The following is a 15,526-nucleotide window of genomic DNA, read 5'->3' on the forward strand; positions in this document are numbered from 1 at the left end:
TCAAACTCATAAAAAGCTTTCAGAGCCTTTATTGTGCTTAACTAGAGACTAGAAAATAGAAGCCGAAACTACCCTCCACACAGAATATGAGAGACTCGGGCACTAAAACAAAGGATATTTGGGGGCTAGAGAAAGGAAGAGGGATTGAAAAGAGAGTTGGCTCTGCACCACACAGTCTTCTGGGTCCACATGCTGAACTCTCCATAAGAAAAAAAGCAATGTATCCTTTCACTGCCTTGGTCCAGACATTGGCCGTTTTGAGTTTACACCTTGAGAGAAGGCAGTGTTTTGTGCCTTGACTCACCAAATGGAAGTTCTTCTGAAAAGAGTTGGAGCTGGCTTCTCACCTCCCAGGCATGTACTCAGCAAGGCCATCTGCCCCTGGCTTGAACTCACTGACTTTTTAGGCATAGCCATTGGCCCTGGCGTCTGACATGTGATGAGCCATTGCTGATTTTAACAAGATGAATTTGAGTGGAGTTTCAGGGCTGGGCATACTCATTCAGGGCCATCTCTGGTCTACATCTTCTAGTCAAGTTAGTTAAGGGTTTCCAGCACATGCAATCACTCGCTGTATGAGTTTTTTACTTTACAATAGTGTGAAGTGATACACATTCAATAGAAACCAGCCTTTGAGTACTCATATAACCTTTCTGTTTTTAGCTTTAGTACCATATTTAATATGTTACATGAGCTACTCAACACTTCATTTTAAAATAAGCTTTGTGTTGTAACTTTCTCAATTGTAGTCTAAAGTAAGTGTTCTGAGTTTATTTAAGGTAGGTTACCTGCATAATGTGTATTTGTATACTTAACCCCAAATTGTACTCCACATCTTTAAAATAAAAAATTTAAAAATAAAAATTTAAAAAGGTACATTAGACTAGGCTATGATATTCAGTAGGTTAAGTGTGTTAAATGCATTTTCCATTTACAATATTTTCAACTTATCATGGGCGTATAGGGACTAACCTCATCATAAGTTGAAGGGCATCTGTAGTCCCTTTACATATTTATTCCCCCTTGCCCACATATTACATCCCCAGTTTGGGTCCCAGAGAACCTTGGAGACCTTTGAGCACTTGGCCGGCGTCTGAATGTTGAGAGCCTCTGACATCCAGAGCTATACCCTTCTGAGACCCTGCATGAGGCAATGATGATCCGGGACCAGCCTATTTCTTTCAGCCCAGATGCTCAATCTTCCCACTTTGTCTCTTTCAGATCCAGTATCGCCTCAATGCCAAGATCCAATTTCACAGCTGTGATAGTTTACCTCTGAGGGCTTCTCCATTTTTGCGTGGCATCATAGACTCATCCTCTTTGTCATCTCTTTGGTCTTGTACCTGTTAACTCTTGCCAGCAATGCTGTCATCTTGACAGTTATCCACCTTAACTGTCAACTTCACATACCCATGTACTTCTTTCTGAGTGTGCTTTCCATTTCTGAGACTTGTTACATCATAGTTATCATCCCCCGAATGCTATCTACTCTCCTAAACCCCCAACAAGCCATCTCCATCCCAGACTGTGCCACCCAACTCTTCTACCTCAATTTTGGTATCAACAACTGCTTTCTGCTCACAACCATGGGATATGACCATTATGTGGCCATCTACAACCCCCTGTGATACCCAGTCATCATGAGCAAAAAGGCTTATATACATTTGGCAAGTGGCTGCTGGAGCATTGGCCTGAGGACAGCTATCATTCAGGTGTCTTCTGTGTTCAGTCTGCCCTTCTGTGATGCCAACATCACCTCCCACTTTTTTGTGATATTCAGCCCCTAATGAAGCTTGCCTGTGCAGACACTACCATCCAAGAATTCATCATTTTGCTCATCAGTCTCTGTGTCCTTGTCCTGCCCATGGTCTTGATCTTTATACCTTATGTCCTGATTGTCACCACCATTCTCAAGATTTCATCAGTTGAGGGTTCGAAAAAGGCCTTCACCACTTCTGCCTCACACCTCACAGTGGTCATTGTTCATTATGGCTGTACCTCTTTCATCTACCGAAAACTCAAATCCCAAAATTCTCTGCAAAACAGACTTATCTCTGTGACATACACTGTCATCACCCCACTGCTGAACCCTGTTGTATACAGCCTGAGGAACAAAGAGGTCAAGAATGCCTTGCTCAGAGCTTTGGGCAGAAAACCCCTCTATTAGGGGCTGACCAGATCAATAAAAATTAAATGAAAATAATTTGGTGAGGTGTCATAGTAAATGAGTCATTCATATAAGGGATACTATAAGGGTGCCAGCTACCTGAGCTGGAAACCACCTGGGAGAAAAAGGGATAGAATGAGAAACAAGGAAGAAAACTATTAATGAATAAAAGAGATGGATGAATTTGCCAAGTCCGATAGGTAGGTTTACCAAGCTTGATAAAAATCAAATAAGATAAAGCATATCCATTCAACGTACTATAATGTTAGACATTATTCCTGTTACTCTTGGCATAAGGTATTGTGAACTAGCAGGGAGGATGGGAAGAATATATATCATCACATCACAGTAGTTTATGTAAGCTGAGCCTGGCCTCAGCATGAAAATCAGGGAACTACAATGACAGGTTCTCCAATGTTTACACTTGATACTTCCTATGCTATGTTTTATACTACAGTTAACAACAACAAAAAATTCACTTCATTAATTATTAAGACATGTATGAACCCTAGATAGCTATGTTGACATAGGCTCTGATAATCAGTTTAAAAGCTGAATGAGAAGTTTCAATTCTGAGCAGTTTAAGCAAAAACCGTAAAATGTATTTTCTCACACTTGAGAATTGAAAAAGAAGGGCCCCATCTTTCATATCCTGTCACCTTTTCCCAAACACCTTGGGTAGTATAATGGAAAGCTCTGTTGTTGTTCTGCCCAGCTCCCTTTGCTGGACTGGTGTGCCCAGCCTCAGTTGCTAGGACTGTTGAAATGCTAACTGCTTATAGTGCCTTTTACTACAAGGAGTTGTCTTGGGCTGAAAGGAGGCTAAGATGACACAAACCCCACATCTCTTGTGGGGCAGACCACAAGAAATGCCCAAATGACACATATTGTATGAAAAGTCATCTACCCTGTCTCAAGATGGGACCAACTCTAAAATACAATTCTAGATCCTTCCATTAGATCAGGTTGAAGTCAGCCTCCAGCTGAGACTCCATCCTTGCTAACCTATTCCCTGTTCCATCCTGCTTCTCTCCCTTTCCTCTGAGAATACTCCTTGAGCAGTCACTATACCCAGGACCTTGTTTCAGATTCTGCTTCTAGAGAATCCAGCCTAAGCCGGGTGGTATATATATCAATGGGTCAATCACTTTGAACAGTGCTGGGGACATAGTAGATGCTCAGTAATTATTTATTAAAAGAAAGAAAGAATCAAAGAAAGAAGACAGGAAGGAAGACAGCTGTGGGGAGCTAAAATGCAATGAACATCAGCAGGCAGTCCCTCTTGCTTTTTTTCCTTTCATTTTCTTAATGCTTTCAGGATGTTTGACCCCTTTTGTGATATCTCCTTTTGGTATATTTATTAAATGTATCCTAAGTAGTAGGCATTACTTTAAAAATTTTATTCATTTAATATTCACTATAAATTTATGATATAGGTATTTTATTATTCTTATTTTATAAGTGAGGAAACCAAGACCTGAAAAGATTAATTCCTCAAGGCCACACAGCTAGTATGAAGCAGAATCAGTATTTAAACACAGGCAATCCAGCCCCAAAGTCTGTAGTTACATTATAAGCTCTTGATGATTGCTTTAACCAGCTTTCTCCTTTATAATAACTAAACTATGCTACTCCATATTACTAGGAAAAGAAAACCTCATCCCCAAATTGTGGATTTACGCACATGTCAAGTTCTATTAAGGATGTCCTTGAACTTTGGAAATCAGTCTGGAAATTCAGAAATTATATTTTTTACTATATTTTTATTCCTAGAATACTTTGGTGCATTCCTTTTCCCCTCAATACAACCACAAAGAGGAAAGGAAGACCAGAAGTCTAAAATGGACCAAAAGCTGCTGAAGAATGATCGTTTTGGGACCCATTGGATTATTACCCTCTGTGCCTTTCCTTTTTCCCATAGTTATTGCTCACCCAACCTCCATAGTTATTGTCTCTCCAAGAACCAGTGACCTTGATTAGGAGACACTAAAACAGTATGATATTGTAGACCGAGCATAGGCTTTGCGCCTAGAGAGAAATGCATCAGAATCACAGGTTCCCCATTATGAACATGTGTCCTAGGGAAAATCACTTAACCTCCCTGTGTTTTGTTTCTTATCTGTGCAGTGGGGTTGATAATATCAACCTCCCAGGGTTACTGTGAGGAGTCAACAGTGTTATGGGCATAACATCATAACACTACCGGGCACGTGGGAAGCAGCAGTAGCAGTTAGTGTCTTCTCTGCCACCACTCCCCACACATATCGCTCTCTGGGTCATCCTGAGGTCAACATCAAGCCATCCTTGATAAGGACACAAGTCCAGCTTTAACAACAACGTTCTCTCCTTTAGAGCATTTTCTGTTCCCAGAAGATCCTGACTTTGTAAATAAGTTTCTCCTACAGTTCTTGAACCTATGTTCCAGTAAAAGGAAACTATTCCAAGTATTACTTCCTGGATGCACCTGCCATGTGTTAACAAACCACTCAGCACCTGCCCACATTTCTCCTCCAGATTCTCTTCCCCTGTCCTCTACTTATGTACTTCACAACCTACCAAATAGATCTCACAGCATCATTCCCTCTTCTCTTCTAGATGCCTCAGAATCGCTGCAAGGAGTCCCAGGATTCCTGTGTGCATCAGCCCTTATATGTAGACTGAATATATATGGACAAAAGCATGAACCACTATTTCTGAAAGTACCACAATTCATTTGAAAGTATCAATTACTAATTCATAATTTTTTTTCAGAATTTACTTTTTCTATCAATAGGTGCAACTGTTATTCTTCAATTATTATCAACTTGCAATATTTTAAAATTAAACATTTAAAAATTTTTAAATTATGAATATTTTAAAATTAAACATTTTTCATCCACAGAAAGGTTGGACACCTCAGCTCTAGGTGACAGAAGCAGGGTAGAAGACAGTGTGGGGGGAGATAGAACTTCAGGTGAATATGGGGCCAATCTTATTTAGGGCTCTGAAAGACTCTCATTCACAATTCCAAAGCCTCATTAGGAGGCCTAGACACTGGATCCTAAATTAAATTAAATGCTATGAATAAACTATAATAAAAGCTACTGGAATCTTATCCTCAGCTAAAGCAGTCTACAGAGTGAGGGGAGTTCACAGCAGGTTCTCTTGACCGTTTTGCCTGCTTGGTTTCTATAGCCACGCCACATGTGTTTATTTCTTTCTCGTACCCGATACCAATACATTTACTGTTGGTAGTAGAGTGGGCTCCTTGTACATCTCCCATCTGTAAAATGGGATGCTATCACTTATTTCATAGAATTATTTTGTCTCATTATTGAGACAAAAATATGTGAAAGTGTTAAACAGTTGCTAGTTGCTACTGAAGTTGAATGACTCTCCATTTTGCCAGGTACCACATATCTATAACAACCCAGCTCCCCATTTCTACAGTCTTTCTGATTTGTCCCATCATAAAGCACTGAGCTCTCTTGCCTAACTCTACTCCTTTCCTGTTGAGATCTCATAGCCACCAATGATGTCTAATAATGGACTGTTAATATAGAGATCATTTTCTTTGATTCATGTTGCAGTAGGAAGCTATATATATTTGTAAATAATCAGAGTCGGCATAAATAAACCTAATGAGAGTAGTTTATGAAATGATTGGTTTTTCCCTCTCCCTTGATCCACACATTGATTCAGTTACAAGCCCTATTGATTTGCCTCAAATGTCTCTCACAACTGTCCCTCCTCTTTGGGCCCAGTGCCACTCTTTTGGATCAATCCCAATTACCTCTGTTATGTCGGCAGCATTGCTGGTTTTCCTGACTTTTCTTACCAACCCCAAGTCTATCTTCACACTGCTACCAGATCGATAAACCAAATCCCAGTACTGAGTATGTCTTTTTTCAACAAGGAAGCAAAATCACCAGATAGACAGAAAGAGGGCAGGGGGTGGCTGGTGGTAAAGAAGGTCATTTCTTTAAGAAGACAGTTGCTAAGGAATTTTGAATCCCAGGAACAGGAGGGGCACAGGAGAATCACTTGAGAGATACTTAAAAGTGATAAATCCAAATCTCTAAAACCTTTTTGTGCCTGATCTCACTTTACCTACACAACGTAATTTCTGTAATCAACCTGAGTTTAACCAAAGGCTGTCTCCTCCTTGTCTCACTTACATTTACTTTTCAGTTATTAGGATTGCCTATCACCTGCAACAAAACCATGAGCTCCTCAACAATTGGAGCAGAATCTCGTCCTTTTCTGTATTTCCAGCAACTAGCACAGGGCCTGATACACACTAAGTGCTTAAAGAATGAACAAACACAGATAAATACCCTATGTGTGGTTAAGAAATTACTAAAGAAGAAATAAGCTAACTCATGGAAAGTCTTTAGTGGGAAGAAAGTTTGGAGTTGAGTCTTGACAGACTAATAATTGTTTGTCAAATGAAGAGAAGAAAATTCTGGGTAAAGAGAATAGAGTGTTCAAAAGCTCATCTCTGTTTCCTAGCTTCCGTGAGAAAATCTCTGGGTCTAAAGACTGTGCACTTCCAGTCTTGAATACCACAGGGCAAAGAGAGGCAGCAGGAACTGCTGGCTGCAGAACCATGGCCATATTTAAATACCTTTATTCCAAAAAGAAAACCAGGTAGAGTTTCTGCCTACAAATAAAAGGGCCTAAACTTCTTGAGATCCAGGATGGTATGGTTCTAAGCTTGAGTTGCCTAGATTAGTCACTATGGATTTTCAAGACACATCTGTAAACAAACACAGTGCAAAAACACGTGCGCACCCACACACATGTGCGCACACAGACACACACAATGTGCTTATTCAAACAAGTAAAACTCAGCTAAATAAACTACCTTCCTTTAAAGCAGTTACTACTTGAAGCAAAAATTTCTCCAGGCTCCCTAAGCACTGACCCTGGAATTGAGTAAATGAGCCCACACATAATGAAGCCTCCAGGTACCTGTTGTTTGCATCTTCCCAGTCTCCAGAGTGGATCTCAGAATGTCTTCAGGGAGTGAATCCCAAAAGCCCAACTGGTTGATCCTTGGAGAGCATCTTCTCTGGCTTCAAAGTCTTTTCCACACAGAGGGGTTGCCAATAATGCCTGTGACTCCCAAGCCAGACCACGTTTTTACTAGAATGTGTTTATCCCCTGCCTGCTTGGCCTCAACCCTGTCCTGAGCCCTCTTGGTCAACTTGTTCTTCCCTGCACCTGCCCACTGTGGCCAAGCCTGATATTGCAATCTTTGTACCATGGCCTCCTCCAGCCCAGCTTTCCTGTTTTGCCTCAGTCCTAGGAAGTCATGTAAGTGATCTGTAGAAAATGGATTGAAATGGGGTTTGTTACCCATAGACTGACTTTAACTTATTGTAGAGTAACAACTCCTATCACAACTGGAGAAGTATTCATAGGACGTATTTGCTCGTCCTTCCCTTGATCTCGTTTAAAGAATTATAGGCTCCCCAAAGTAGAGGATGCTAACCATGTCATAACAGCCGTTCTTCTATCTCTGGACATAGTTTTCGGCCAGATCAGACAGCATTTTAACCCAGTGATTCTCAATAGAAAGTCTATTCGTATTTGGAATATAATAATTCTTCCTTGGGAAGGAATATCATGTATTGCAGGACATCTTGCATCGTTAATTGCCAGGAACACCTGTGTCCATCATTATAGTAATGAAAAGCTCTACCAAGTATTTCTGATTTCACTATAGAAGTGCCATACCACCCCATGGCTGGACTACTGCATCGCTTTTTCTCAGAAGCCTCACAGAAGACAAATGTCTTTAGCCAGATAGTTTAATGTCAAATGATTTTCTCTATTGGGAAATATTCTCTATTGTAGCTTTACTCTCTTTTAGCATTTTTAGTGTAAATGATTAACAGCTGGTCATCAACTTCTTTTAAATAGATTTTCACCAACTTGAAGAAAGTCTCCATGCCTTCTAACCTTCATCATTGATGTGATTTACTTTATGTAAAAATTCTCTTTCTGAATATGCATGAGCAAAGCAGAATATAATTTCAATACCCTACAGGAACTTTCTGTTTAAGGAGACAAAAATGTGAAATATAACACAAATTGAACTGATCCCCATCCTTCAGCAAATTATGCATCTTTAGTGTAACTCTATTTTTTATATGCAGGGTCTGCTTTTTCTTTAGGTGAGGGACACTTAACTTTGCTGCATTTTTCTGATACAATTGTTTATCTTTGCAGAGGAGGCATGTGCCTACTCACAGAGTTGTATTGGCTGTAAATTTGCCTTCCAGTTTAGGGAAGGTAAAGATGTAGCATAGTTTATAACATACGTGAATCAATGTTGTGAACTGTCAGCAGACTTCCATCATTCAGACAGCAGTGGGGAGAGGTTAGTGGTTGGTTAAGATTTGCCTTTTTTTTTCATGAAAACAAGATGAACCTTTTTGCTGTGCTTCTACTTTCTAAAGGATGTGCAAGGAGATGATTCATAGTCTTGAAATAAAAGAAGTCACCAGTCCATCCCTAAACAAATTGTTTTCAAGCACCCAATTCATGCATAATCTTGAGCTAGTGAAATATGAAAAGACTGAAAAGGTATTATAAAGTTGCTGAGTGTTTGTGTGAGGAGAGGAAGCAATGATTTGGTATAAAATAATCCAAATAAACATGAGAACATCTGAGTATAATATGATTTTATGGAGGACTGAAAACTTGCATTGGCCTTGAAGAATGGGGAAGAGTTAAATAAGGGGAGAAAAGGAGGAAGGTCATTTCAGATGTCAGGGAGGAAGAGGAGAAGTGAAGTAGGAAGTATAGTTACACAGTGAGAAAAAAAGAGACTATATGACTCTGCGATGCATAAGAAACTGCAACAGATGGTCACAGAGTAAAAATATTTAAAGTAAAGATAAGTAAACCCAGGGATTAACTTTAATCCACCTGAAAATGTATCCCCAGATTTGTAGCTGAGAACTATTGAACTTCAATCAATTTCAGAAATGTGCTTAAGCTTATTTATTTACCAAAACTATATAACTTTTATTCTTCTACTTTTCAGATTTGGTGACCACTCAATGAAGAGAGAAAGCTATACTCTTGTCACTGAGTTTATTTTCCAAGGTTTCTCCAGCTTCCATGAACACCAGGTCACACTTTTCGGGGTGTTTCTTGCACTATACATCTTAACCCTCAAGGGCAATGTAATCATTGTGACCATCATCCAAACTGAACGTTGTCTTCACACGTCCATGTACTTCTTCCTGAAAATGCTGTCTACTTCAGAGATTGTATACACATTGGTCATTCTCCCAGGGATGCTCTTCAGCCTCATAGGTATGGGACAGTTCATATCATTGGCAGGCTGTGCCACACAGATGTTCTTTTTTGTAATCTTTGGCATCACTAACTGCTTCCTGCTGACAGCAATGGGATATGATCACTACGTGGCCATCTGCAACCCCCTGAGATACATGGTTATTATGAAGAAAAGGATGTGTGTCCAGCTGGTGTGGAGGCCTGCAGCATTGGGCTGATTGTAGCAATGACATAGGTGACATCTATATTCAGGTGACCTTTCTGTGCTGTAAGGGTGTCGCACTTCTGTGACATTCGACTCATAGTGAAGCTCTCCTGCATTAACACCACTGTCAATGAGATCATGACTTTGATCATCAGTGTGCTGGTGCTTGTTGTACCTATGGACTTGGTTTTCATCTCTTATGTTCTCATTATCTCTACAGTCCTTTTTTCAGCTGAGGGCCGAAAAAAGACTTGCCACCTGTGCCTCTCACCTCACTGTGGTCATTATCCACTATGGCTGTGCCTCCATTGCCTACCTCAAGCCCAAGTCAGAGAACACCAGGGATCAGGATCAGTTGATCTCAGTGACCTACTGTCGTCACCCCCCTACTAAACCCTGTGGTGTACACCCTGAGGAACAAGGAGGTCAAAGATGCTCCTTGCAGGACTGTTGGTGGAAGGCTTTCCTGACAATTTAGAGAGAGTTCTCCTGAGGTTTTCAGCATCCACCCTAGGCAGGAATATGAGGGGTAGATCATAAAACTTTGACTCCTAGAAAACTGCCCCTTAAATAAGAGACAAAAAGAGGAACAGGAGATTCATATAACTGGGAGTCCAAAGCTTTAAATAAAGTCCCTGGATAAAATGTTTGGCCTTGCTTTTGTGGATAAATACCCAAACAAAGATAGGATATAGCTGAAGAAAAGGACAGGAAGTAGTGTGAGCCAACAACTTTTTATTGACCATTCGGTTTCTTTGTGAACATCCACCTAAAAAAACAACAGAAAGGCCCTTTGAGAAAATGGAATCCAGGACACATTTTAAACATTTCCCAACAATCTCTTTCTTCCTACTCAAGAATCCCCGTTGGAATCTGTTTACATATGACATACCAAGTAATAAGCCACTGTATAGATGGGAAGGGTGACCTCAAGATGGGATAGATAACATAGGAGAAATAGTTTTCCTCTACTACAGGGTTTAATCTAAACCAGATTCTAGCAAAACTGCTTGTTAAAGATAGTGACCATATACAGTTAGTTAAATGTCCCGGCCATTCCAGATCTTGTCAGTCACCATGACAGTCTTTTGAGGGCATTTTCCAAGATGCTTCTGGGCTCAATTCAACTGTAGTGAATTCAGAAAGCATATAATGGGCAAGAGCAATAAACTAGGCTTTGTGCTGGATCCTGGGAAAGTAAAGATAAAAAAGCCTTATTGCCTGGTATCAGGAAGTTAAAAGTCTAGTGACAAAGACAAACATTTAAAAATATGGTACCACGGTAACGGTGGCTCAAGCCTGTAATCTCAGCACTTTGAGAGGCCGAAGTGAGAGGACTGCCTGAGCCCAGGGGTTCAAGACCAGCCTGGGCAACTTTGCAAGACCTTGTCTCTACAATAAATCCAAAAATTAGCCAGGTTTGGTGGGACACACCTGTGATCCCAGCTACCTGGAAGGCTGAGGTGGAAGGATTGCCTGAGCCCAGCAGATTGAGGTTGCGGTAGCCATGATTGTGCCACCGCACTTCAGCTTAGATGACAAAGTGGACTCTGACACACACACAAAAAAGTATGGTTTCAATTCTTTATGATAAGTGGTAGGTGCAAGAGAGCTAAAGAAGAGAGAGAAAAAGGAAAACAGGGAGAGAAGAAGAGAGATTCTGTTGGAGAGGCCAGGGAAGTCTCCAGGGAGAAAGAGATCTGTGATTTAGACTGGTTTTAACATACTTATAAGAAATTGTGTATCAGTTGGGGGTGCTGCAAAGAATTCTAAAGAGAAGAAACAATACCACTGCAGGTATGAAAATAAAAGGACTATTCAGGGAATAAAAAATGACTCAGTGTGCTTACTCCAGGGCATGAAGGAAGTAGATGCTGAAGAAGATAAGCCCAGAAGGGTAAATTGAGGTCAGGTTGTAAAGATCTTGCATGCCAAACTAAGGAATTTCAGTTTTAACTTTTAGACAATAGGAATATCCAAGGCTCAGGAAAACTAGGATTCAGATTATGAGGCACCTATATGAATTCTTGGCATCTTTATTATACTTACTTAGCCCTACTGAGACATCTATAAAGCTGTATGGAGCTATAGACTCAAGCCAAAAAAAATAAAGATAAAAAAGGAAATTGACTAAGATATTGAGAAGGAATACACTGAAATAATTATGTGCTTAAAAAGAAGCTGAATCAGTCAGAGACATCACGGTGTAAAGGCTGACCAAGGGCTAACATGTAGATTTGAGATCTAAGGTACAGATGAACAGCCAGTGAAGGAGAAAAAGGAGTTTCTGTCAAACTAGTGCCTAGGCTGGACCTCAGCCCTGGTGGCACAATGGTCCCAGGGCACACTTTCTACTAAGATGAAAGGGTGGACCCGTTAATGAGAAAAATCTTCAGAAGAAGATACAGAGACCCAAAGGAACAGGTATCTGCACTCCAGACCGTAACAGACCCATCAGGCCCTCTCTCAGGATTAATAAAGGCAATGGCAAAAAGCATACCATACCCATAGTTCTCTAAGAACATAATAAGTTGGCTAAAAGTAACTAATAGACGTTGTTAATTGGCAAAGACAAAAACTGAATCATTAAAGGCAAAACATTGCTGGCAAAGATTTTGACAGTCATTTCATAAACATTCATGGAATCTTTACTGTATGCCAGATATTACGCTGGACATGAGAAATGTTGAAATAAACCCTGCACTGTCCCTTAAATAAAGAGTTCCCAATCTTGCACGGGAATTGGGCTTATGCAGAACTCACCATAATGCCATACAATGGAGAAGCAGACAAAGTATGCTTAATATTTAATGACAAAGATGTAAGCCTTGGGATATTTTTTCCTGATCTATATAAAGCTAAATCTCATCAAGGCGAGAATGGACTTTGCATACCAGAGTTCAACGAAATAAATGCCCATTACCTGGACAATGAAGCTGCCTTGATCTATGTATAGGGCCATCTCCTGAAGCCAAAGGCTATGCTGCTCCTGCTGGGCATCATTCCGAACATTTTATCACTTTGGAATTCTAGAACATTTATCACCCAGGTTTTTCAGAAACTTTGCTTGAACAGAATAGCTTAACAGTCAGGCATTATGGAATCAAATGTTTTCAGCATACCTTCTCACTCCATCCAGAAACTAGCCAAAGAAATTTTCTCATCTGTTGAACAGTTTCAGCCTCTCACAGAATATTTGGCTGGACCAAATGAGAGAAATCCTGCCCCTTCCTTGGGATTATTTTGGTCACCATTCACCCCCAGTATCACTTTTTTCATACTCTTGCCACAAGGCATTTTTTAAACCAATATATCACTGGGTCCTCAGAACAATCCCAAAGGATACAGGGATAAGAATCTCCATTATACAGATAATAAGTCTAAGATGGAAAAAGAGATGGGGGAAGAACTTGAACTTGCACTAGTTGACTGGCATTACCCAGAGTTATCATCATCCAAAAGCAACTCACAGTGAAGGTAGTAATGTATTAGAGAAACCAAGTGAAGCAAAATTTACATTCTCCAGGACCTCAAACTTGCCAGGTGAAATAAAACTTCATCCCTGAGCCTTTCCCAAGAGGGAGGAAGCTGGGTCCTGTATGAAAGGACTACCTGGGTTCCTTACTACAACCCGTGGAGACTCTAGAAGAGCATCCCTAGCACAATGCAAGTTGTAAAGTCTTATTCATGCAGAACTAGCCAAGATTTTAGGAAACATGAGTAACCATCTTCATCAATATTAAAAAAAATCATAGAAAAGTATTTAGAACTCCACAAGCAAACATGACCCTTACTAAAATAGATTTAAGCTTTCAGTAGACACTGAGTGGTGTTAGAGCCAGTGCTAGGTGCTGGGAATACAGTGGTCAATTCCTCTGTGTCTGGCCTCTGGACAGAGAGACATATACATGTATACATACAAACTATATTAATTTTTGGCAGACTGATGAGTGTTAATCTAGAGTTTTGAATCACTAATGGGAGCATAGAAGGAAGAAAAATGTAGTTCCAACTAATGTTTTAAAATTATATATAAAGAAAACATTCTGATTCTTGACTAGTAACCCAGTTTCCCTCTCCTCAATCACATATTAAATCTTACTAACAGCAGAGTGTCAAACTATGTAGTAGAGAGATTTGGGATATTTATGGAGGTCCATTACTCTTCTCTGGAAAAAAACCTTCAGCAACCCAAGCTGTGAACTTTTATTTCTGCCCAATAGGAGTAAGACCAGGATGTGTCAACTGTCTTTGCAATTTCCTGCTGGACACATATTCCCTCTTCCCTTACAACCCACAGATATATATTGCTAAGGTATCTGTAAGCCAAAGGGAAGCCTATGCACTTATACTGAGTTGAGGGGAGGACACTGTAAATAATCTGGAGATCCCTGAACTGGAATGGTAGTTAATGATTCACCTAAAAATAGTTCCTAAGATTGAAAGGCAAGCTAAGTGTCTCAACTAAGAATAGAGAACTAATATGTGAGAGAAGTATTACGTGGGTTTGAATCCAGTCTGATTTCATACCTTTCCATTCTCTATGTTGTAGCTGCAAGGTGTGACTGGTAAAAATGGGCTTGTAGCCAAAGTCTACTGCAGGATCCCAGCACTCACAAAAAGATAACTTTCCTTCTTTAAGGAAAATAGGTTTGGTTAAGTAAATAGGAGGGGTTTTTTCCCAATAGGGTTGGATAAATAAAGAGAAAAATAATATATATATTTCTTTGGTGATATAATTGAGGTTTGATTTTTTTTATTTTAAAAAATAAAAAAATGTGTGGAGCAATTCAGGATTAGGTATACAAGTGGACATCGTACAGGTAAAGTTTGGGCCTCCCTTTGGCCCCACTTCACCTGGTTTGAGATCAGTTACCCTTATTGATGCTATGCCTCCCTCCCCCCACAACCCAGTATTCCAATACTGCCAATCCCTTTCTTGTAATATTGTGGTAAATGTTCAGGGTCCACTTATGAGTAAGAACACATGGTACTCTGTTCTTTGTTTCTGTGATAGATCACTGAGTACTATGGACTTTAAATCCATCCAAGTTGCTGCAAAGTTCATATGTTTGTCCTTCTTAATGGCTGCATAATATTCCATTGTGTTAATCAAAGATCGGAAAGTGGATGTTGCAATTTCTAAATATCACTCTTGAGGCTTACAAGTATCCTCAAGGTAGCTGCAAAGTGGACCAGTTCCCTCATTCTGGGAATGAGCTTACTCTAGCCTTTTATGGCCTGTGTATTCTTAAGACAACACAATGGAGGCAGCATCAGCATAGTTTGTACGGCACTGTCTTTTGATTGTCACCACATGTCTGTGATATTGGCAAAGACAATTTATCTGAAAGGAAACTGCACACTTTATCTGCACCGTGTCTGTTAGGAAACTGAGGCTCAGAGGAGATAGATAACTCTGATAGGTAGTCAAAATCAGACAGCTTATAATTGTCAGAATTTCTATTCAAACCCAGTTAGTCTTCTTAAAACATCCTCTTGCACTGTTATTCTTTGCTTAAGATAAGTCACTTTAATTTACCTTATAGCAACTGAATTTTAGCTCCATCCTGATAAGACATCCTGTCTGGATTTAAATAGTTTCTGCTTTCCTTGTAAATGACAGAAAACTATATCCTCAGAAAGGTTGTATTGTACCACTGTTATGAGTGAGGAGTTTTCTAGCTAGTTTCACAATACTGGCTAAATACAAGGGGTGATTTTTCCATCTCCATTTTCTCAATAATGTTCCTCTTCTTTTATTGTCCTACTTCTGCAGGACCTTCTATTCTAGAAGCATTTATGACTGCCTTTGGCTTTTTATGAGGGACTGTCTACAAAGTTATTTTGAGTGGGAGAAT

The 15,526-nt window shown here is 39.9% G+C and overlaps 1 protein-coding gene and 1 pseudogene across 1 annotated transcript; both read left to right on the forward strand.

Annotated features, from left to right (window-relative positions):
- Positions 1-1,153: 1,153 nt before the first annotated feature.
- Positions 1,154-2,167, forward strand: LOC103266958 (olfactory receptor 10J4-like). Its single transcript, XM_021715800.1, is given in 3 exon segments — positions 1,154-1,266; positions 1,268-1,761; positions 1,764-2,167. Coding segments are annotated over 3 exon segments (1,011 nt in total).
- A 6,977-nt stretch (positions 2,168-9,144) lies between these two features.
- LOC103266959 lies at positions 9,145-10,135 on the forward strand (annotated as a pseudogene).
- The last annotated feature ends 5,391 nt before the right edge of the window (positions 10,136-15,526 follow it).

The sequence above is a fragment of the Carlito syrichta genome, unplaced genomic scaffold (genome assembly GCF_000164805.1).
Source record: "Carlito syrichta isolate Samal-C Ts95f unplaced genomic scaffold, Tarsius_syrichta-2.0.1 Scaffold307691, whole genome shotgun sequence".
Lineage (NCBI taxonomy): Eukaryota > Metazoa > Chordata > Mammalia > Primates > Tarsiidae > Carlito > Carlito syrichta.